General features: G+C 42.4%; 1 protein-coding gene across 1 annotated transcript in view; it reads left to right on the top strand.

The window, feature by feature from the left end:
• Positions 1-24,345, top strand: part of LOC122540182 (dynein axonemal heavy chain 8-like) — a 1,370,012-nt gene that overhangs the window by 1,143,033 nt on the left and 202,634 nt on the right. The window contains exons 70-72 of the mRNA XM_087976825.1: positions 3,520-3,735; positions 11,825-11,962; positions 21,023-21,150. Coding sequence (XP_087832951.1) covers positions 3,520-3,735; positions 11,825-11,962; positions 21,023-21,150 — 482 coding nt within the window. The remainder of the gene's footprint in view (positions 1-3,519; positions 3,736-11,824; positions 11,963-21,022; positions 21,151-24,345) is intronic.

Below are 24,345 nucleotides of genomic sequence, written 5' to 3'. Positions count from 1 at the left end.
TAGACATGGAGACACATGTCACTAAGACAGGCAGTTGCCTCTTGGATCTTCCCTTTTTATGTACTCATGGGATGTGGGCATTGCTGGCTGGGCCAGAATTTACTGCCCATCCTTTAATTGTCCTTGACAAGGATGGTGAGCTTCCTTCTTGAATCCTTGCAGTCCAAGCACTACTGTATCCAATCATTTTGCCTGTCAAAAAAGAACTCAATAACTCTCTGTGACATGATGGCTGTTGAGGATAGCTCATATTAAATCATGGACATCTGATATCAGTGGTTTGTAAGGTCATAGTTGTCCTGAATTCAAAATATCAGACACATTCCAGGGTATTAGTGGTAATCCGTGTGACATCTCCCATGCAGCTGTACATTACTGTATAAAAATCATAACAGTAACCCATTCAAGAGGATCAACCAGTCCATCATGTTTCCAACTGTTACAGCCTATCAGGCTGAAAGAACCTTTGTGCTAGAGTAACACTCTCCCAGGCTGACTGCATGCTTGTGGTCGACAGCTCTCTCATTGGCTAACAAGGGGACTTCAACAATTGGAAGGCCTTACAGTCAAAGTTCAATTCTTCTGTGATTATTACCAGATGTTGTTGATCTATGCACAGGAGATGACATGCGCTGTACATTTCCAGCATTTCCAGATACCACTGCTTTTTGACTGCTCATCCCACTGCATGGCACTCCCAAATAGTCAGTAAGAGGTAAAAAGGAAGATATTTTGGCAAATTTCAGAGAAGTATGAAAATAATAAGAAGTAGTCGGGGATTTCAACGTTCCTAATATTAGTTAAGTTAAAGATAAAGTCATCATAATGGCAGAAGGCCACTCTGTCATGAGAGAGAAATGACTGGCGGTGAGTTTAACCTGAGGATTACCATGTCTCAAGTGAGGGTTAAAGTAAAGAGGTGGAAGCTTATGTTAATCTCAGCTGGGGTAGGAATTGAACCTGTGCTGTTAGTACCATAAGCCAGCCAATCAACCAAATAAGCTAACCAATCTTCATCATTGGGATAAATAAAGTGTGAAAGGCTTAGAGGGAGCAGAACTCTCAAAGTGTATCCAACAAAGCTTTTTAAGCCAGCATATCGAAAATCTGACAAGAGCCAAGGCAATGCTGGATCTAATTTAGGGAACAAAACTGGTCGTCAGAATGTTAATGAGACAGCATCTTGGTGATAATCATCATAACTCAGTAAGGTTTAAGGTGGTCATGAAAAAGGACAATGGAATCAAATGAAAGGTTTTGAATTCAGAGAAGGTAGACTTTAGTATCATAAAACAGAGTGGCTTGGATATTTCTATTGACTTTCATGAAAATAAAGATAAAACCCTGAATAAAACAGCAGCCAATTTTGTTATGAGTTTATTTTGCATGACTAGCAAAGAACAATTCTGCTGCTAGTGACTGCTCCATAATAGCTTGGCTTGACCATCCATTATAAGAACATAGGAAGATGTAAACCTATGATCACTCTGTGAAAAATCACGGACTCTTTGCTAATCTGAAATACAGTAGCGCCTCGATTTACGAACTTAATCCGTTCCCGGACCCGGTTCGCGAACCAAAAAGTTCGCGAACTGAATCAATTTTTCCCATTGTTCGGATAACGTAAGAATGCTTGGACATAGCAACGAACGCTGTTCACAGCGCACGCGCCAAAGACGAACTGAATGAGATCACGCAGGGCCCGAGAGCTTTTGCATTCAACAAGCGCGTAGCAAAGCAGAACAATGAAACCACATGGTCGCACACAGGCTTTTTGTGTTCGTACCTTCGTTCGTACCTTGAATTTCGTACGTACATTGAAGCAAAATTTTACATACAATCCTGTTCGCAAACCGATTTGTTCGTGAACGGGGTCGTTCGTATGTCGAAGCACTACTGTAATTATAAATTAAACTTTATAATTTATTTTCAGAAATGATAAGAAATGTATTATTTTTGTCTTTTGTTGTACACTCAGTTTGAATGCATAGAACAACTTAGGAGCATAGAAGTTACTAAATTATACTGAATCTACTTCACCTCCTACCATAGAGTTCTCACATCAGACAATGACAATGGTGCTGTTGACTGTGTAAGCAATAACTTTCCATCAATGACTCAATCTGAATTTTAACAAGGGGTAAAAATGCTGGAAACCAGAGTCTAAATTAGAGTGGTGCTGGAAAAGCACAGCAGTTCAGGCAGCATCCGAGCAGCAGTAAAATCGACGTTTCGGGCAAAAGCCCTTCATCAGGAATACAGGCAGAGAGCCTGAAGGGTGGAGAGATAAGTGAGAGGAGGGTGGGGGTGGGGAGAAAGTAGCATAGAGTTCAATAGGTGAGTGGGGGAGGGGATGAAGGTGATAGGTCAGGGAGGAGGGTGGAGTGGATAGGTGGAAAAGAAGATAGGCAGGTAGGACAAGTCAAGGGACAGTGCTGAGCTGGAAGTTTGGAACTGGGGTGAGGTGGGGGAAGGGGAAATGAGGAAACTGTTGAAGTCCACATTGATGCCCTGAGGTCGAAGTGTTCCGAGGCGGAGGATGAGGCATTCTTCCTCCAGGCGTCTGGTGGTGAGGGAGCGGCGGTAAAGGAGGCCCAGGACCTCCATGTCCTCGGCAGAGTGGGAAGGGGAGTGGAAATGTTGGGCCATAGGGCGGTGTGGTTGATTGGTCCGGGTGCCCCAAAGATGTTCCCTAAAGCGCTCTGCTAGGAGGCGTCCAGTCTCCCCAATGTAGAGGAGCCCGCATCGGGAGCAACGGATACAATAAATGATATTGGTGGATGTGCAGGAAAAACTTTGATGGATGTGGAAGGCTTCTTTAGGGCCTTGGATGGAGGTGAGAGAGGAGGTGTGGGCACAGGCTTTGCAATTCCTGCGGTGACAGGGGAAGGTGCCAGGATGGGAGGGTGAGCTGAAGGGGGCTTGGACCTGACCAAGTAGTCACGGAGGGAACGGTCTTTGCGGAAGGCGGAAAGGGGTGGGGAGGGAAATATATCCCTGGTGGTGGGGTCCATTTGAAGGTGGTGGAAATGTCGGTGGATGATTTGGTTAATGCGAAGGTTGGTAGGGTGGAAGGTGAGCACCAGGGACGTTCTGTCCTTGTTATGGTTGGAGAGGTGGGGTCTGAGGGCGGAGGTGCGGGATGTGGACGAGATGTGTTGGAGGGTATCTTTAACTATGTGGGGAGGGAAATTGCGGTCTCTAAAGGAGGAGGCTAGGTGACAATTTAAGACTGAGATGAGGAGGAATTTCTTCTCTCACAGGACTGTCAGTCTTTGAAACTCCTTGCCACACAGAGCTAAGGAGACAAAGTCCTTGTTTGTATTTAAGGCTAAGATTGATAGATTCTTGATCAGTAGGGGAAATCAAGGATTGAGGCAAAGGACAGGAAAGTGGAAATTCGGAATATTAGATCTGTAACTTTGTGTTGAATGGTGGAGCAGGCTTGAATTGCTTACACCTGTTCCTATTTCTTATGTTCTTATGGTCTAATGAACTTTTGTCACTCCTTTATTCTAGTTGTTGAGTGGCACTGGCTTTCTCCAGGCCCTGCAGCAGTTTCCAAAGGACACCATCAATGATGAAACAGTAGAACTTCTCCAGCCATATTTCATGATGGAAGATTATACATTTGAACATGCTAAGAAAGTCTGTGGGAATGTCGCTGGTTTGTTATCCTGGACTCAAGCTATGGCTTCTTTCTTTGCGATCAACAAAGAGGTGCTGCCACTCAAGGTAATATTGAATTCAAAGAATATTATAATCAAAAAGAGGACTTCAAACTTTTCATTGTATTAAAGATATCTATGTAAGTACCTTTCAGAATTATAGCTTGTGCAGTTTCAATATTTTCATGTTTACATGAAAATTACATTTACATTTCAAAGATATTTACATGAAAATAGAAATTGAAACTTCTGAAAATAAATGCCTCAATAATCCATAGTTAATTTGATTTCCTTGTTTTGATTGAGAATGAACAAGATTTGATTGGATCATTTCACATTACTGTTTTACCGGCACTGCATTTTATCAGCAAACAGCACAAGTCAAAGATTTGAACAATTACCTTATTCTCTGTGATCTCTGTGATCATAACAGGAGACATCAAAAATAAATCATGACTTTTAGTGTAGAAACAGCAAAATTATTGATAAACTAGTCTTGAAACAATTCATCACAGAAGAAGGCAATTTGGCCGATCAATTCACTGCCAGTTCTTTTGCAGAGCTATCCACTTGGTCGCACTGTCCTGTTCTTTCCCCGTATAAGTACATTTTACTCTTTCAAATATATATCCAACTCTCTTTGAGAGTTATAATTAAATCATTATCACTGCTTTCAAAATCACTTGTTGCATAAAAATGGTTCTTTCGCCAATCACCCAAAATTACCTTCAGCCACTGAGGGGAAAAACAGGTTTCTTTTCATTTACTGTATCCAAATACTTCATGATTTGAGCCATCTCTGCCAAAACTCCTTTTGATATGAAAACAAAAGCACATTACTGCAGATGCTAAAAGTCTAGCATTATGTAACAACTTCTATACTCAATCAGGCTAAACTGGATAGACTTCCAAGAAGGAGCATGAGGATTGTCATGCGTCAATAACTCATCTCCAGCATTTGAAATGCAGAGGTCAAACCAACTTATGAGCTACCTGCTCATCAGAATGGATTTTGCATGCAGTAATGTTAACAATGCTGATTATTAACTCTGCAAATAGCAGGGGCCCAGAATTGTTACTGCTTTACGTTAAATATGGTCCTCATTTCTAATGCATATGGTTTTAGGATTTAAGTTTTAAGGCAATGTAGTTCAAGTTATTTTTCTGAACTTTTAGAAGGGTTTTGGTGAAGTATGGCATACAATCCTTCCTGGGAATGTAAAAGCCAAAGGTTAAAGTTCACAAGAACAGCACAAGTACAACAGAAGACCATAAGATATAGAAGCAGAATTAACCCTTTGTACCATTGAGTATGTTAGACAATAGACAATAGACAACAGGTGCAGGAGTAGGCCATTCAGCCCTTCGAGCCTGCACCGCCATTCAACATGATCATGGCTGATCATTCCTAATTAGTATCCTGTTCCTGCCTTATCTCCATTACCCTTGATCCCACTATCTTTGAGAGCTCTATCCAACTCTTTCTTAAATGAATCCAGAGACTGGGCCTCCACTGCCCTCTGGGGCAGAGCATTCCACACAGCCACCACTCTCTGGCTGAAGAAGTTTCTCCTCATCTCTGTCCTAAATGGTCTACCCATATTTTTAAGCTGTGTCCTCTGGTTCGGCAGTCACCCATCAGCGGAAACATGTTTCCTGCTGTCAGAGTGTCCAATCCTTTCATAATCTTATATGTCTCAATCGGATCCCGTCTCAGTCTTCTAAACTCAAGGGTATACAATCCCAGTCGCTTCAGTCTTTCAGTGTAAGGTAATCCCACCATTCCAGGAATTGACCTCATGAACCTACGTTGCACTCCCTCAATAGCCAGAATGTCTTTCCTCAAATTTGGAGACCAGAACTGCACACAGTACTCCAGGTGTGGTCTCACCAGGGCCCTGTACAGCTGCAGAAGCACCTCTTTGCTTCTATACTCAATTCCTCTTGTTATGAAGGCCAGCATGCTATTAGCCTTCTTCACTACCTGCTGTACCTGCATGCTTGCCTTCATTGACTGGTGTACAAGAACACCCAGATCTCTCTGTACTGCCCCTTTACCTAAATTGATTTCATTGAGGTAGTAATCTGCCTTCCTGTTCTTGGATAACCATACATTTATCCACATTAAATTGCATCTGCCATGCATCTGCCCACTCACCTAACTTGTCCAGGTCACCCTGTAATCCCCTAACATCCTCATCACATTTCACCCTGCCACCCAGCTTTGTATCATCAGCAAATTTGCTAATGTTATTGCTGATACCATCTTCTATATCATTAACATATATTGTAAAAAGCTGCGGCCCCAGCACGGTTCCCTGCGGTACCCCACTGGTCACTGCCTGCCATTCCGAAATGGAGCCATTTATCACTCCCCTTTGTTTCCTATCAGCCAACCAATTTTCAATCCAATCTAGTACTTTGCCCCCAATACCATGCGCCCTAATTTTACTCACTAACCTCCTGTGTGGGACTTTATCAAAAGCTTTCTGAAAGTCCAGGTACACTACATCTACTAGATCTCCCTCGTCCATCTTCAGAGTTACATCCTCAAAAAATTCAAGAAGATTAATCAAGCATGATTTCCCCTTCATAAATCCATGCTGACTCTGTCCTATCCTGTTACTACTATCCAGATGTGCCGTAATTTCATCCTTTATAATAGACTCCAGCATCTTTCCCACCACAGGGGTCAGACTAACTGGTCTATAATTTCCTGTTTCTCTCTCCCACCTTTCTTAAAAAGTGGTATAACATTAGCCACCCTCCAATCCTCAGGAACCGACCAGGAATCTATCGAACTCTGGAAAATAATCACCAACGCATCCACGATTTCCCGAGCCACCTCCTTCAGTATCCTGGGATGCACACCATCAGGACCCGGAGACTTATCAACCTTCAGACCTAACAGTCTCTCCAACACCAAATCCTGGCAAATATAAATTCCCTTAAGTTCAGGCCCTTCAGCTACTGTTACCTCAGGGAGATTGCTCGTGTCTTCCCCAGTAAACACAGATCTGAAGTACCCATTTAATTCCTCTGCCATTTCTTTGTTCCCCATAATATATTCCCCTGTTTCTGTCTTCAAGGGCACAATTTTAGTCCTAACCATTTTTTTGCCTTGCACATACCTAAAAAAGCTTTTACTATCCTCCTTTATATTATTGGCCAATTTACCTTCATACCTCATTTTTCCTCTACGTACTTCCTTCTTAGTAATCCTTTGTTGCTCTTTAAAAGCTTCCCAGTCCTCAGTTTTCCCACTTATCTTTGCTATGTTATGCGTTTTCTCTTTTAACTTTATATGTTTCTTAACTTCCCTCGTCAGCCACGGCCACCCATGCCTCCTCCTGGGATCTTTCTTCCTTTTAGGAATGAACTGATCCTGCAACTTCTGCATTATACACAGAAATATCCGCCATTGTTCCTCCACGGTCATCCCTGCTAAGGTATTGCACCATTGAACTTTGGCCAGCTCCTCCCTCATAGCTCCATAGTTCCCTTTATTCAACAGAAGTACTGTCACTTCCGACTGTACCCTCTCCCTCTCAAATTGCAGATTGAAGCTTAATGTATTATGGTCACTACTTCCCAATGGCTCCTTCACTTCGAGGTCTCTGACCAATTCTGATTCGTTACGCAATACCAGATCCAGAATTGCCTTCTCCCTGGTTGGCTCCAGCACCAGCTGCTCTAAGAATCCATCTCTGAGGCACTCCACAAAGTCTCTTTCTTGAGGTCCAATACCATCCTGATTCTCCCAGTCTACCTGCATGTTAAAATTCCCCATAACAACTGTAGTAACATCTTTACGACAGGCCAATTTCAGCTCCTGATTTAACTTACATCCGACATCCAGACTACTGTTTGGGGACCTGTAGATGACTCCCAAGAGGGTCTTTTTACCCTTAGTATTTCGCAGCTCTATCCACACTGACTCTACATCCCCTGACTTTAGGTCCCCCCGCGCAAGGGACTGAATATCGTTCCTTACCAACAAGGCCACCCCACCCCCACTGCCCCTCAGTCTGTCCTTACAATAGCATGTGTAGCCTTGAATATTCATTTCCCAGGCCTTGTCCACTTGAAGCCACGTCTCAGTTATCCCCACAATATCGTATCTGCCAATTTCCAAAAGAGCCTCAAGCTCATCCATCTTACACTCATCCTTCGTGCATTCATGTATAGTATTTTTAATTTGTTACTGCTCTCACCCTTCCCATCAACCCCTATTTCACTCAACCTTACAGCATGATGCCTTTCCAAGTTTTCTGCCTCATTGATACAGTTGTCTTTCTTGACTTCTCTTGTTCTAACTTTCCCTTCAATTTCCTTTTTAAACATCCAGTTTGTCCCCTCCCCCCCCGCTACTTAGTTTAAATGTAGCGGTGCTGCAGTAGAAAACCTGCCTGCCAGAATGCTGGTCCCTAACCTATTAATGTACAAACCGTCTCTCTTGTAGAATTTATGCTTACCACAAAATATACCCCAGTGATCCAAGAACTTAAATCCTTGCTTCCTGCACCAGTTCCCCAACCACACGTTCAAGTCCATTATCTCCCCGTTTCTGGCCACACCAGCACGAGGAACTGGAAGCAAACCGGAGATAACCACCCTGGATGTCCTGCTTTTCAGCCTTCTTCCTAGTTCTCCGAAGTCCCGCTGTAGTATGTTCCTCCTCTTCTTCCCGACATCATTTGTGCTGACATGTACCACCACCTCTGGCTCTTCACCCCCGTCCTTGAGGATTTCCTGCACTCTGTCCGCGATGTCCTTCACCCTGGCACCAGGAAGGCAACACACCATCCTTAAATCCCGTCTGCTGCCACAAAAACCCCGGTCAGTTCCTCTCACGATGGAGTCCCCTATTACCACGGCTCTGTGCGATGTCCGACTCTTCCACTCTGCCTCTGTGCCAACTTTTGATTGACAGACTTGGCTGCCTTGTGAACTGGCAGTGTCATCAGTCTCTACTGTTTCCAAAAGCTTCAACTTGTTCCTGACAGGTACTTCTCCCAGGGTCTCTTGCACCTGCCTCCTCTCTGCCTTCCTCATCGTCTGCTCTCTTCTGCTCTCTTCTGGCATGATTGGTGTAATAACCTCGCTGAAGGTCTTGTCCAGAAAGATCTCATTCTCTCGGATGAGTCTAAGGTCCTCGAGTTCTTTCATCAGCGCTGCAATATGCTCGGTCAATAGCTGAATGTGCACACACTTCCCACACATATACGAGCCAGACACACCAGAGTCGTTGACTTCCCACATCAAGCACGTAGTGCACTGAACCAGCTTGGCAGTCATGTCTTCACCCTCTTCAACTGTGGCGTAATCACGTCACTCAACCTCCTTGTCAAAGATTCCTGAGCTGAAGCCTCACTCTTCGATCCAAACTTCCTTAGACCCTCTTTTTGTGGCAAGTCTGTGGACTCTTAATTTAGGTTAGAGGAGGAGGGAGGGAGGGACACCCTACTTTGTAGGACCTGGGATTTAGAACTCACCCTCTCTAGTAGCAATCACTTACCTTCCCGACCGGTTTTGCGCTCCGCCTGAACTTCCGCCCAGCTCCCGCCGCTCTCTGCTGCGAAAAGACTGTTGGCGTTGAGGTAAGTTCTTTATATAGCAATCACTTACCTTCCCGACTGGCTTTGCGCTCTGCCTGAACTTCCACCCAGCTCCCGCCGCTCTCTGTTCTGCCATTCAATCATGGCTGATATATTTCTCAACTCTATTCTCCTGCCTTCTCTTTATAACCTTTGATCCCTTTCATCTTGTTAACCTATCTATTTCTGTCTTAAATATGCTCAGTGACTTGGCTCAGTGACAGCCTTTTATTCCAGTGAGCTTCACATTCCTCCTCATCTCAATTCTGCAGGATCATCTCTTCAATCTGAGGCTATATTCTAAGGTCCTAGTCGCCCGTACGAGGGAAACATCTCCACATTCATTATATTAAGGCCTCTCAGCAGTCCTTCAAGTTTCAATTAGATCCTCACTCATCCTTTTAAACTCCATCAAGTACATAGCCAGAGTCCTCAACCACTCATCATGTGACAAGCCCTTTATTGCAGGATCATTCCTTTGAAACCCCACCAATGCCAGGATGTCCGTCCTTAAGTATATGGCCCAAGACAGCTCACAAAATTCCAAATGCAATCTAACCAACCTTAGCAGTGCATCCCTGGTCTTGTATATTAGCCGTCTCAAAATGAATGCGAACATTGCATTTGCCTTCCTAACTGCAAACTGAACCTACATGTTAACCTTAAGATAATCCTGAACTAGGACTCCTAAGTGTTTTTGTGCTTCAGATTTCTGAAGCCTTTCCTTACTTAGAATATAGTCTTTGTGTCTCTTCTTCCAACAAAGTGCATAACTTCACATTTTCCCACTTTGTACTCCATCTGCCACTTCTTTGCCCATTTTCTTAGCCTGTTCAAGCGCTTCTGCAGCTATCCTGCTTCCATTCTGTCCCTCCACCTATTTTTGTGTCATCTACAAACTTACCATAATGTCCTCAGTTCCTTTGTTCAGATGATTAATATATAACGTGAATAGTACCAACAGTGACTTATGAAGATGTGGGTGTACTATACCTTGAAGAAAGTTAAAAGCTAGCATAACTACCTGACAGCACCAAGTGTTCTCAACAAGATATAATGTAACATGTGGTCCAACAGTTAGTGTAGCTGGTTGCCTGGAGACAAAAGCAGATTTGAATTAGGTCGATCAATTTACATTTTACCCCCCAAAATACCAAATTCCAATCACGTTTGAATTTAGTAAATTGACAATCTTAAAAACCAATTACACGAAATGATGCTTTGGGGGTATAAGACTGGGAACGATTGAACAGTTGGGAGGAGAACTGCCACAAGACCAACAGAACTGTCTGAGAGGTACCTGTCTAGAGAAGAGGTTTGCATGGAGAAAAATATTGACACCGACCTGGAGAGAAAATTTGCAAAGAGAAGATTCGACAGCTGGCTGGTTTTGAAATTTGAATTTTTCAGTAAATCTTAATCAGGGGTTTTATCGGGCTAGTATTGTAGAAGGGGAAGGTAAAAGTTAGATTAGATGAAGGAGTTGTAAATAGTTGTTAGTTAAGTACTCTCTGTTAATACTTTAAGAAATAAAGTTATTACTTTTACTTTAACTCGTCCTTGGCCACTCGAATTTTTACAAATTAATGCATGGGATAAATCTTTTCTATGTTGCTGGTTTAAATTAAGCAGGAGGATTTACCCCATGTCATAACATGACTTTTGAGAAACTCCATTAGTCACTGGCTGCTATCCTGAAAAAGACCCCTTTATCCCAACTCTCTGCCTTCTGACAGACAACCATGAGGAAACAGTTCTTCATTTAGAAGATTATGTATTTGTCTCCATTTCCCCCAAAGACTTCAAATCCATCTTAAAGTGCATTGCCCAGGATTTCATGTGATATTTCAGTTTATTAATTACCCTTAACAATGCTGTTCCCTCATCAAAAAGCTCCATTAATTTTGTGAAGCACTATTTGATACATTATTCTCAATATTTTTTATGCTTCAAGTTCTAAACTATCCATGTAGGAGATGGGCGCATTGTGATATTTAATTGGGCTGGTAATCCAGAGTTCCAGGCTGAAGTCCTGGGTATATGGGTTAAACCACCACCTCCATGTCACCACAATCTCCTCCCCCACCCCCACTGCTATTTGTGGAATTTAAAATTTGTGAATAAAAATCTGGAATTTAAAAAGTAGTCTTTGGAAGAGTAACAATGAAGTCATCATCAATAGTTTCAAAATTCTGTTTTGTTCATTAATGTTCTTTCGGGATTCAATGGAAGAATTAGAAGAAAACAGCGCTGTCACAACTGTTAGGAAAATATACTGTTATGAAATCAACACCATTTCTCCATTTAGCACAATCATAAATTATAAAGGAAAGATTTAACAACAAATAGCCTTGGAAGAAGTTAAACCCTTAAGAAATAAGCGGAAAAGCTTGCCTGTTTAAATCTTACGCACTGAATCTTTCTGGAGTGATTAGATTAGAGACTACTTTTTCTTAAGGACATCATGTGTGTGTGGTCAATGAGATGACATGTGCAGTTGATGGAAGTCTTCTAATAAAGTGAAACTGATAGGTTTCTGTTTTTAATACCTGTTTTTAGGCTAATTTGGCAGTACAAGAAAACCGCCTCCAACGGGCCATGAAGGAGTTAGGAACTGCCCAGGCACAGCTGGATGAGAAGCAAGCTGAGCTTGACAAGGTACAGGCCAAGTTTGATGCTGCCATGAAGGAGAAAATGGTGAGTCAGAATCCATAGGACTTGTAGCTGATTAATTAGTACATTCTTCTTATTCAAGCTGATTTCTGTCTGAAATCATAATAACTGAAATTAAATATTAGGTATTTATCCAAAAAATGTTTCCCTCCACAAAGCTTAAACTGTGGCAAAGTCTGATTGATATATGCCATAGTCCAATAGAACAAAACCAAGCAAAGTTAACCTTGGTGTGGTAGATGCCAAGATTAAAACACTCAGGTTTGAATATTAACATTTGGACCTTGTTGAAGAAAGGTTTAACAGCAAGGCCTCAGGAACTTGAGATGTCATCGAGCAGGTTTTTAACCATGGATTTTTAGTTGAACCCTAAGTTTCTTGCTTCCATATTTATCAACTAATTGGAGATTGGTAATGATCTGCCCTGATTGCCCAAGCATTGACATTTAAAGGAACCTTTCTTTTTTGAGGGACAACCAATCACAGCTTAGTTCAGTCATTCACCTCAAATAAAAGGCTCCTTTAAATAACAAGGTTTGAGCAATCAGGGGCAGGTTATTATCATTGAGAAGGTGTGACCAGCTGCTGCCTTGAAGCACAGCAGTCAGAGGTTGACAAACTGTGACAAAAGATCTCCAAGGTGGTGGCGGAATAGGACTCCTGAGCACAGGCTCATCTGCTCCATCCACTTTTCTTTCTTTTTCTCTCTGTTTTTGTTTTCTTTCTCTTCACCTACCTTTTATGAAAAGCTCAGTCACAGCAATGGCTCGGCACTGGCAGTGAGGTGGGTCCAGCACAGATACGTGACAGAGAAATCAGAGGTGAGTTTTCAGTTCCCAGCAACTTCTCAGAGATGAGGTGGGCTCCGAATGGACATCAGGAGATGGTGGTAATCCAGTCACGTTTCGGCCGGTGCTAGAGCTGGCGGTATCGGTGGTGGTTTCATTGGCGAGGTCCAGTGAGAATTCATGGTGGCAGCAGCATTGGTGGAAGCAAGATGGTGCCAGAAGGTGGTGACTCCCGCTGTGGCTACTTGGCAAGAGGACGTAAGGCTAGTCACTCCAGACCCTGAGCTGAGCACTTAACAAGAAGGACTTTAAAGTTGAACTTTATTTCTTTAGTTCTTTATTTTTCTGCCGTTACCTTCTATGCTTTGGCTTATTTTTCTGTGTTTCAAGATGGCGCTGGACAGCGGCGACACTGCAACATATTTTATGTATTTTGTAACAAAATACATGCAACAATATAAAGATCAAATTATTCAATCAAACCAAATCTGATTGGGGAGCCATTATCATGAAGAGGAGCAATGTTGTGCCTATTTCAGCATTAAGCATATTCAGTGAGCAAATGACTTCGGACCATATTTGTGAAGGGCTGACCTTATAGCACATGAAACCTGGGAAATCCCAATATGTGTAACTGCCTCGTGAAGGCATAGACAGTAGTAGAAAACACATGGCTGATTCTCAACAAGGACAAGTTAAATTGACTGTTCCATTTCAAATGTGAATTTGAGTGCAGGATAAACCCCATCAAAATATTAAGAAAGCAAATTCTTATATGCAGCTGCATATTTAAAGATAGCAAATTAAGAATTAAGGATATACTGATGACCATGAAACTATTGGTGATTGTCAGGAAAAATCCCATCTAGCTCATTAATGTCCTTCAGGAAAGGATATCTGCCATCCTTACCAGGTCTGGCCGGCATGTGACACCAGACCCAGAGCAAAGTGGCTGACTTTCAACTGCCTTCGGAAATGGCCTAGCAAGCCATTCAGTTGTACCAATTCTTCTAAGCCTCAACAAAGAAATGAAATGGGAAAGACCTCCAAGCATGACCAATGCACTGATAAACAACAGCAAAACCAGCCTTGCCAACCCCGCAAAGCTTTTCTTACTAACATCTGGAGGTAGTGCCAAAATTGGGAGAGCTGTCTCAGGGCCTAGTCAAGCAACAACCTGAAATAGTCATACTCACAGAATCATACCTTACAGACAATGACCCAGACAAGGCTATCTTCAGCCCTGGATCTATTCTGTCCTACCAGCAGGACAGATGCACCAGATGATGACCCAGTAGAAGACAGTCGGAGGGAGTTGTCCTGGGAGTCCACAACATTGACTCCAGACCCTATGTAATCTCATGGCTTCAGATTAAACATGGACAAGGAAACCTCCTGCTGGTTACCAAGTATCATCCTGCCTCCACTGATGAACAGCATTTCAAGGAAGCATTGATGGTGGCAAGAACCCAAATTGTACACTGCGAGGGGGATTTCAACATCCACCAGGAAGCGTGACATGGCAACAGCACTACTCTTCAAGCTGGCCAGGTCCCAAAGGACATAACTGCTAGACTGGGTCTGCATCAGGTGTTAAGGGAAACAACAAGAAGGAAAAGCATACATTACCTCATCTTTACAAATCTTCCAGCTGCAGATACAAATGGTCATCGGTAAGAGTGACCACTGCACAGTCCTTGTGGAGATGGACTCCCGCCTACACATTGGAAATGTGTCAGTATCACAGTGCGAAATGGGACAAAATTTGAACAGGTCTGGCAACTCAAGATTGGGGATCCATGAGACACAGTGAACCAATAACAGCACAATCTGTAACCTCATGGCCTGGCATATCCCCACTAAAAAGATTATCATCAAGCCAGGGGATCAACCCTGGTTCAATGGTGAGTGCAGGAAATCATGCCAGAAACAGCACCAGGCACACCTGAAGATGTCAACCTGGTGAAGCTACCAAAACAGGACTAGTATGCCATACAGCATAAGGAGCAAACAATAGACGGAGCTAAGCGATCCCACAGCTAACGGATCAGATCTAAGCTCTGCAGTCCTGCCACATCCAGTCATGAATGGTGATGGACAATTAAACAACTCATTGGAGGAAAAGGCTCCACAAATATCCCCATCCTCATTGATGGAAGAGCCCAAACATCAATGCAAAAAGAAAAGCCTGAAGGATTTATAGCAATCTTCAGCTAAATATATCAACTAGATAATCCATCTTGGCTGCTTCCAGTGACCCCTGGAGTCACAGATACCAGTCTTCAGCCAATTCAATTCACTCGACATGATATCAAGGAATGATTGGTGCACTGGATACTGAAAAGGCTATCGGCTCTAACAAAATTATGACCATTGTGCTGAAGACTTGTGCTCCAGAACTTGTCGCTCCCCTATCCAAGCTCTTCCAGTACAGTTACAACGCTGGCATCTTCCCAACAATATGGAAAATTACCCAGGTATGTCATGATCACAAACAACAGGACAAATTCAACCCAGCTAACCTCTGCCCACCAGTCAATCTCAATCATCAGTAAAGTGATGAAAGATGTAATCAACAATTCTATCAAGCGGCACCTGCTAAGCAATAATCTGCTCAGTAACATCCATTTTGGGTTCTGCCAGGGCCACTCAGCTCCTGGCCTCACTACAATCTTGGTTCAAACATGGACAAAGGAGCTAAATTCCAGAGGGGAGGGGAGAGTGACAGTTCTTGACATCAAGGCTGCATATGACTGAGTATGGTAACAAGGAGCCCTAGCAAATCTGGAATCAATGGGAATTGGGGGAAACTATCTGCTGGTTAGAGATTATTGAGCACATCGGAAGACAGGTTGTGGTTGTGGAAGGTCAGTCATCTCAGCTCCAGAACATCCCCTGCAGGAGTTCTTCAGTGTAGTGTCCTAGGCCCAACCAGCTTCAGCTGCTTCATCAATGACCTTCCTGATTTGGAGGAAGGTGTAGATTGCCTCATTAGCAAGTTTGCAGATGGCAGTAAGATTGGTGGAGTAGCAGATAGTGAAGGGGACTGTCAGAGAATACAGCAGAATATAGATTGGAGAATTAGGCAGAGAAATGGCAGATGGAGTTCATTCCGGACAAATGGGAGATAATGCATTTTGGAAGATCCAATTCAAGAGTGAACAATACAGTAAATCGAAAAGTCCTGGGGAAAATTGATATACAGAGAGATCTGGGTATTAAGGTCCATTGTTCCCTGAAAGTGGCAATGCAGGTCAGTAGAGTGGTCAAGAATGCACACGGCATGCTTTCCTTCATCGGGCAGGTATGGAGTACAAGAGTTGATGGGTCATGTTACAGTTGTATAAAACTTTGGTCTGGCCACATTTGGAATACTGTGTACAGTTCTGGTCACCACATTACCAAAGAATGCGGATGCTTTGGAGAGACTGCAGAGGCGGTTGACCAGGATGTTGCCTGGTATGGAGGGTACTAGCTACGAGGAGAGGTTGAGTAGATTAGGATTATTTTCATTGGAAAGAAAAAGGGGGCATCTGACTGAGGCCTACAAAATCATGAGAGGTTTAGACAGGGTGGATAGCAAGAAACTTTTTCTCAGCATGGAGGATTCAATTACTGGGGGTCACAAGTTCAAAATGAGAGGGGAAAAGTTTCGTGGAGATATACGTGGAACGTTCATCATGCAGAGGATGGTGGGTATCCGGAACATGTTGCCAACGAAGGAGGTGGTAGGGGCGGGAATGATAGCGTCATTTAAGATGTATCTAGACAGATACATGAATGGGCAGGAAGCAAAGGGATACAGATCCTCAGAAAATAGGCGGCAGGTTTAGGTAGAGGATCTGGATTGGTGCAGGCTTGGAGGGCTGAAGAGCTGTCCTTGTGCTGTAATGCTCTTTGTTCTTTGTTCTAACTCCACTGAGGCCTGTTTCTCCCATTAAGCCACTCTCCCTCACCCCCCCAATTCATGTGGAAAGTCCATGAGACTGATCCAGCTCCCTCAGAGCCAGATCTCAGAATGAACAGGATGTCTGACACTATTATTTTTATCTGTCTGCCAGGGCTTCCTGATTGGACCAGATTAACAGACCCAGTCAAGGAATTCATATTCTATGATGTCTACCTGAATGATCTTGTTGCAATCACTGCATTTCCTATATTGTAAGATCAAAAGTAGGGATGGTCGCCGATGATTGCACAATGTTCAGTGTCATTTGTGACTCCTCCAATACATAAGCGGTCTATGTTCAAATTCAACAAGATCTAGACAATATACAGGCTTAGAACATAGAACTTAGAACAAAACTTTTGCCCACCACTGCCGTAAATCTGACTGGTCTATAATTCCCAGGATAATCCCTGGGATAATTCCCTTGAACAAGGCAATAATATTTGCCACTCTCCAATCATCAGGCACTACCCCAGTGCACAGTGAGGATGCCAAAGACACAGCAATTTCTCCCCTCTCTTCTGCAGTAACCTTGGATATATCCCGTCTGGCCCAGAGTACGTGTTTCAAAATTTTCAGCACATCCTCCTTTTGAACATCAACCTGTTCTAGAATATCAGTCTGTTTCCCGCTGTCCTCAGAAACATAAATGTCCCTCTCAGTAGTAAATACTGAAGCAAAGTATTCATTAAGGACTTCCCCTACTTCCTCCAACTTCAGGCACAAGTTCCCTCCACTATCCCCGATCACCCCTACCCTCACTCTGACCATCCTCTTGTTCCTCGCATAAGTGTAGAATGTCTTAGGGTGTTCTTTAATCCTACCTGCAAAAGCTTTTTCATACCCGTTTCTAGCTCTCCTAAATCCGTTCTTCAGTTTCTTTCTCGCTACCTTGTAACCCTCTAAAGCCCTGTCTGATCCTTGCCTCCTCAACCTTAAGTAAGCTTCCTTCTTCCTCTTGATTAGATGTTCCAAATCCCTTGTCACCCAAGGTTCTTTCACCCTACCATCTCCTCCTTGCCTCAATGGGACCAACCTGTCCAGCACTATCAGCAGTTGTTTCCTAAACACATTTCTGTTGTGCATTTCCCTGAGGACATCTGTTCCCAATTTAGGCACCCCAGTTTCTGCCTAATAGCATTGTAATCCCCCCTATCAATTAAATACTTTTCCATATCTTCTGCTCCTCTCCCTCTTCATGAGTATTGTAAAGGTCATTGAGTTGTGATCACTATCACCCGAAATACTCTCCCACTGAGAGATCTGACACCTGACATGGTTCATTGCTTAGCATTACCCTTTAGTCGGCCTATCTACATATTCCGTCAGAAACCCTTCCTGGGCGCACTTGATGAACTAAGGAGGTTCCAATCAATATTAGGAAAGTTAAAGTCACCCATGACCACAACCCTGCTACTTTTGCAAATTTCCAAAATCTGCCTCCCAATCCTCTGTGTCTCTGTTATTATTGAGGGGCCTGTAGAAAACTCCCAATAAAGTGACTGCTCCTTTCCGGTTTCTGACTTCCACCCATACTGACTCTGTATATAAAGCCTCTTCGACGATCTCTCTTTCTGGAGCTGTGATACTATTCCTGATTAGCCATGCCATTCCTCCATCTCTTTTGGCTTGGTCTAACAACTGGCAAAAATTATTCATGCCATATAAATGCCAGGCCAGAATCATCTCCAATCTAACCACCATCCCATGTCATTCAATGGTGTTACCATCACTGAATTCCCTTCTGTCAACATCCTACAGTTTTCAATTGACCAGAAACTCAACTGAACTTGCTATATAAATGTAGTGGCTACAAGACTAGGTCAGAAGCTGAAATCACTATGTTGAATAGCTCGCTTCCTGGCCCTCCAAAGCTTGTCCACCACTGTTAGATCTCATATTTACCAATGAGAATCTGAGTTGCAGGGTGGTTTCAGGTAAACTTCAATGTAATTTACTGGTTCATTTCTTCAGAGCAACAAGAGACACAATGTTTTAGAATGTCTTAACTTATACAGTTTAAATTTAATGCATACATGCCCCCCTTTGTTTACAATTGGTCAGTAGCACTGAGTCAGCCCTTTGTAATTGGCTAGCTTGTATACCGTCTTACACAGTTTGAAGTTTCCCTCAGCAATTTCAGTATATTTCTAATTATGCTCACCATATCACTGAACAACAAAGAGATGGACAGGTAACATTTGCCAGCTGCCAAAAATATTTCATCTCACACTCATCAGGACAATTCACAAGAATGCCAATTCAATGAGGGATAACCAACATGTGTACTGCACAAGAAAGGTGTGTTGATTGATTGGCAAGTGGACTGTGATTGGTTGCCATAGAAAATGCACCTATTCACACTGCTTGACAGTAGACTGCCTGCTGTTAGTCAGGGATTTGCATTGATTGGAAAACAAAATGTAAATGATATGACAAATATAACTAGATATGTATATGATAAGTATAGAACAATTGTTAATTATTGGGGAAAAAGTAATCGGGTGTAGTAATCTCCTTTAGGAAGGAAATCTGTTCTTACCTGGTCTTACCTACATGTGACTCCAGACCCACAACAATGTGGTTGACTCTTAATTGCCCTCTGGGTAATTCAGAATGATGAATAAATGGCCTCTTAACCAGTCATGCCCAAATCTGAGTGAACGAGACGGCAAATAGTTGTAAATGAAATTCAGTGTGGAGAAATATGAGGTGATACATTTTGATGGAAAGAACATGGAGGAATAGTATAAAATAAAGGATTCTATTTTAAAGGGGGACAGAATCAAAAACCTGGGTGAAAATGTGCATAGTGACAGGTGGAGAGAATGGTTAACAAAACATGCCTTACGAATAAGCTTTGTTTATATACAGTGGCAGAGATTACAAGAGATAAATTAGTTTGAACCTCTTTAAGACCCTAGTTAGACCTTAACTGAATTATTATGCCAGGTCTAGACACCATAATTTTAGAAAGACAGGAACAGATTGGAGAGATTGTAGAAGAGGTTTCCAAGAATGGTTCCAGAGCTGAAGAACTGATAGCAGTTGGAAATGCTTTTCTTTGCACAGGAAAAGGCTAAGAAGATATTTGACATGTTTTCATAATCAGGAGTAGTCTGGACAGAGTAGACAGGGATAAATTATTTCCACTTGCATAAGGTTTGAAATCAAAAAGAATATGTTTCAAGAAATTTGCAAAAGAACCAAATGGTTCAGGAATGGAATGCTCTGTGTGGATGAGAGATGTTTAATCAAACCAGTTAAGTGATTATTAAAATGAGGAAAGTGCAGGGTTCCAGGAAAAAGACAGAGAAATGGAACTAAGTCATAATGCTCATTCAGTAAGCTGGCACGATGTGATGGGCTGAATGGTTAATTTCTAGACAATAGCAATTCTGAATATAAATGTAAAAATATTATTACAGCTGTAGGGGGCATTGATGAGACCACATTTAAAGTACTGTACACAGTTTTGACCTCCTTCCTTGAGAAAGAATGTACTCAAAGAAGTTCAGCGAAGATTAATTCAAATCATTCCTGGGAAATCAGGCTGATCTTATAAGGAAAGATTACAGATGAATGAAACATTTGGAGTTTGGAAGAATAAAAGATGAATTTATGGGCATGTAAGACATGACAGAGGGAATGAATCATCATCGTGGGAGAGACGAGAGAACACAAATTAAAAACAATAGGTTATGTTAAACTCAGAGATGAGAGCAAGTGTTTCTCTCTCAAGGATCATGAATCTGTGGAATTCTCTTCCCCAGAGACTTTGGAGGGGGGGAGAGGGTGGAGGTTATTGTATATTTTTAAGCCTTGGTTATCTAGATTCTTTAATAATAAAAGAATCAAAAGTTATAGGGGTGAAGAGAGAGACACACAGAGTTGGGGCTCTAATCTGATCGGCCATGCTCTTCTCAAATGAAGGAGCAGGCTTGTGGGGGCCAAATGGCCTCCTCCTGTTCTTAGTGAGTCCAAATGTCTATTTCTAAAAAAAGACATGAATTGGCAAGCAATTCCAAAGATTAGGACCCAGGTAATTGGACATACTGTCGAGATGCACCAAAAAAGGTAGCATTAGGGAAGGACAAAGGTCTTGGAGATTTGTTTGCCCGGTAAAGATCACAGAGCTGGGAGGGGTTTCATCACTAAAGCCAAAACAGAAATATAGAACTTTAAATACTCCAAAAGTTTTCAAAGGTTGAATTTCAAAGGTTCGTGTGATGAGGGCTTTGGTGAAGGATTAGGAAACCTCCACAGAAATTCTAGATAGGCATGTTGAGATGAAACCCAGACAACTAAGTAGCCATGACTAAACTGAATCTGCTTTCTATTGTTTAGGACCTATTGGAAGATGCAGAAACATGTAGAAGAAAGATGGAAGCAGCATCAGCACTCATTGATGGTCTGAGTGGTGAGAAAATCAGATGGACAGAGCAATGCAAGGAGTTTAAAGCACAAATCAATAGGCAAGAGATGGTCACTAGCTGTCAGTAATATTGAAGATTGCAGAACCCTGATTTAAAGCCTATCCAATAGGGGCAAATTAATTGCAATAGAATACTTCATTTTGAATTCCTGGCACACACATCTACCATAACCAATTTACAAAACCATATTCTTCCAGAATAGTGAGACATCTGGGATTTCATATATGATCTCAAATCAGGATTCTATAATGTAGTGGAAATACAGCACTCATGTGAAGTGAAAATCACCATAGTCCCAGACGCCACACTCTCACTGGAGAAGATGGCAGGTTTAACCTGAGGGTCACCATGACTCAGGTGAGGTTGAGAAAGCAGGGCCATCATGTGATTTCTGCTGATTTGGGGAAGTAAACCCACACTGTGGGGCGTGAAATCTTAGATCTGGTTCTGTGTAATGAGACAGGTAAAATTAATGATCTTGTAGTTAAGAATCCTCTCAGAAAGAGTGATCACAGTATGATTGAATTCTGTATACAAATGGAGGATGAAATTGTATCTTCTAAAACTACGGTGCTCTGCTTAAACAAGGGAGACTATAATGGGATGAGGAAGGAGTTGGCTAAATTAGATTGGGAACACAAGTAAAATGGTGGAACAGTGGTGGACCTTCAAGAGATTTTTTTCACAGAGCTCAAGGAAAGCATATTCCGGTCAAAAACAAGGACAGCAAGGGTAGAAAGAGCCAGCCTTGGATAACCAATGAACTGAAGAAAGGCATAAAATTAAAAGCACAGACTTACAAAGTAGCCACTAGTAGTGGGAAACAGAAAGTTTGGGAAAACCACAAAGCAAGCAATAAAGAAAGGAAAGATAGATTATGAATGCAAACTAGCACAGAATATAAAAACAGGTCAGAAAGGTTTTTATAAAAGGGATGGTAGGCCTATTGTGGGATGAGAAAGGGGAATTAATATTGGGCAATGCTGAAACAGCCGAAGCCTTGAATAACTATTTTGTGTCAGTCTTCACAATGGAAGATGTGTATAACATGCCACAGAATGATGTTACAGATACAATGGGAGGTGAGGATCTCAATTCAATTATTATTACTAAAGGGGTAGTGTTCAGCAAACTTGATGGTCTAAAGGCAAATAAGTCCCCAGGTCCTGATGGAATGCAACCCAGATGCTGGAAGAAATGGTAGAAGTTATAGTAGATGCGTTAGTGGTAATTTACCAAAATTCACTGGTCTCCAGGCAGGTCCAGGTGGACTGGAAGACAGCGAATGTCATGCCGTTGTTTAAAAAAGGGTGTAGGCAAAAGGCAGGTAACTACAGACCACCTGCAGTCGGGAAAATGCTGGAGACTATCATTAAAGAAGAAATAGCGAGATATCTGGATGGAAAGGGCTCCGTCAGATAGATGCAGCATGGATTCACGAAGGCAAGGTTGTGTTTGACAAACTTACTGGAGTTCTTTGAGGATGTAACAAGCGCAGGTGATGGAGGGGAGCAGGTGGATGTTGTATTCTTGGACTTCCAGAGAGTGTTCGATAAGCTGCCACATAAAAGACTCATCTATAAGATAAGAATGTATAGAAGTCTAGGGAATGTATTAGCATACATGGAGGATGGGTTAACCAATAGGAAGCAGAGAGTTGGGATAAATGGGTGTTTCTCTGGTTGGAGATCAGTAGTGAGCAGGGTGCCACAGGGGTCGGTGTTGGGCCCGCAACTGTTCATGATATATATCAATGATTTGGAAGAGGGGACCGAGTGTAACATATCCAAGTTTGCTATTGACACTAAATTGAGTGGAAAGACAAACTGTGCTGAGGATGTGGAGGGTCTGCAGAGAGATGTAGATAGGTTAAGTGGGTGGGCAAAGGTCTGGCAGATGGCGTACAATGTTGGTAAATATGAGGTGATCCACTTTGGAAGTAAAAATAGTAGGTCAGAGTGTAATTTAAATGGTGAAAGATTGCAGCATATGGACTGCAAGCTCGTATATAAACCACTAAAAGTTGATTTGCAAGTGCAACAGATAAACAGGAAGCCATTCATTGACAGAGAGATTGCATTTAAGAACAGGGAGTTTCTGCTGCAATTGTACAAGGGGTTATGAGGCCACATCTGGAGTATTGTGCGCAGTTCCAATCGCCTTACTTGAGGAAGGTATCACAAACCTAGTCCTTTTTTTTCTAAAGTTGTGAAACTTGAAAGGGTTTAGAAAAGATTTACAAAGATGTTTCCAGGGTTGGAGGATTTGACCTGTAGGGAGAGGCTTAACAGGCTGGGGCTGTTTTCCCTGGAGTGTCGGAGGCTGAGGGGTGACCTTATAGAGGTTTACAAAATTATAAGGAGCATGGATAGGGTAAATAGGCAAAGTATTTTCCTTTAGGTGGGGGAGTCCAGAGCTAGAGAGCATAGGTTTAGGGTGAGAGGGGAAAGATATAAAAGAGACCTACGGGGATATCTGGTCAGCTTGGACAGGTTGGACCGAAGGGTCTGTTTCCATGCTGTACATCTCTATGACTCTATGACTCTAAAGGGCAGCAGAAATGAAGCAGTTTGAGTTCCGATTAAAAACAGAAGAGAGGGGAAAAGAAAGAGGAGAGAAAGAAAAACAAAGAGTGTTTGAACTTCAAAAACTGACATTTGAAAAGGAAAGTCAGCTTAAAAGGCTGGAGATAAAGGCTGAGGGTAGGCTCAGTGAGGAAGTAGTGCGAACTCATGTGGAAGAGCAGAGAGTTAAAACAGTAAGGTTAGCAGCTGAAGTCGCTGATGATTATGAGCTGGTCCTTAAACACGGTTTGGCTTCCAGAATCAGTTTCAATCCATGAGAGATAGAAATTGGGATAAAGAGAAATCCTCACATGGAAAGGGAAAGGTAGATCTCAGTGAAGATCATAAGGAGAACTTACCACAGGGTAAAAAAGAAACCCTTGAGGGGGACAAAGGAGTTAAAAGGCTTTGGTGCTTTCATTGTAATTAAGTGGGCCACAGAAAATCACAGTGTTGGTAGGCTCGGAGAAAGCCACAGAAAGGAAAAATAGACAAGCCTGGGAGTTTGTTGGACCACTAACAAAAAGCACAAGGGAAGTTAGATAACTGCCTACGAGTGCACAAGATGATCAGAGGCTGGCTAAAGAGGAAGTGCCAGATCTGCTTAAAAAATATAGATGCAAGGGTAAAGTTTATTCACATAGGCCAGGATTAAAAGGTAAGATGGTTG

This window comes from Chiloscyllium plagiosum, unplaced genomic scaffold (genome assembly GCF_037043375.1).
Source record: "Chiloscyllium plagiosum isolate Xiang-an unplaced genomic scaffold, Cpla_swu_hap1 HiC_scaffold_3, whole genome shotgun sequence".
Classification (NCBI taxonomy): domain Eukaryota; kingdom Metazoa; phylum Chordata; class Chondrichthyes; order Orectolobiformes; family Hemiscylliidae; genus Chiloscyllium; species Chiloscyllium plagiosum.
Note: the sequence above shows the minus strand (reverse complement) of the source record. Positions and strands in the feature narration are given on the sequence as shown.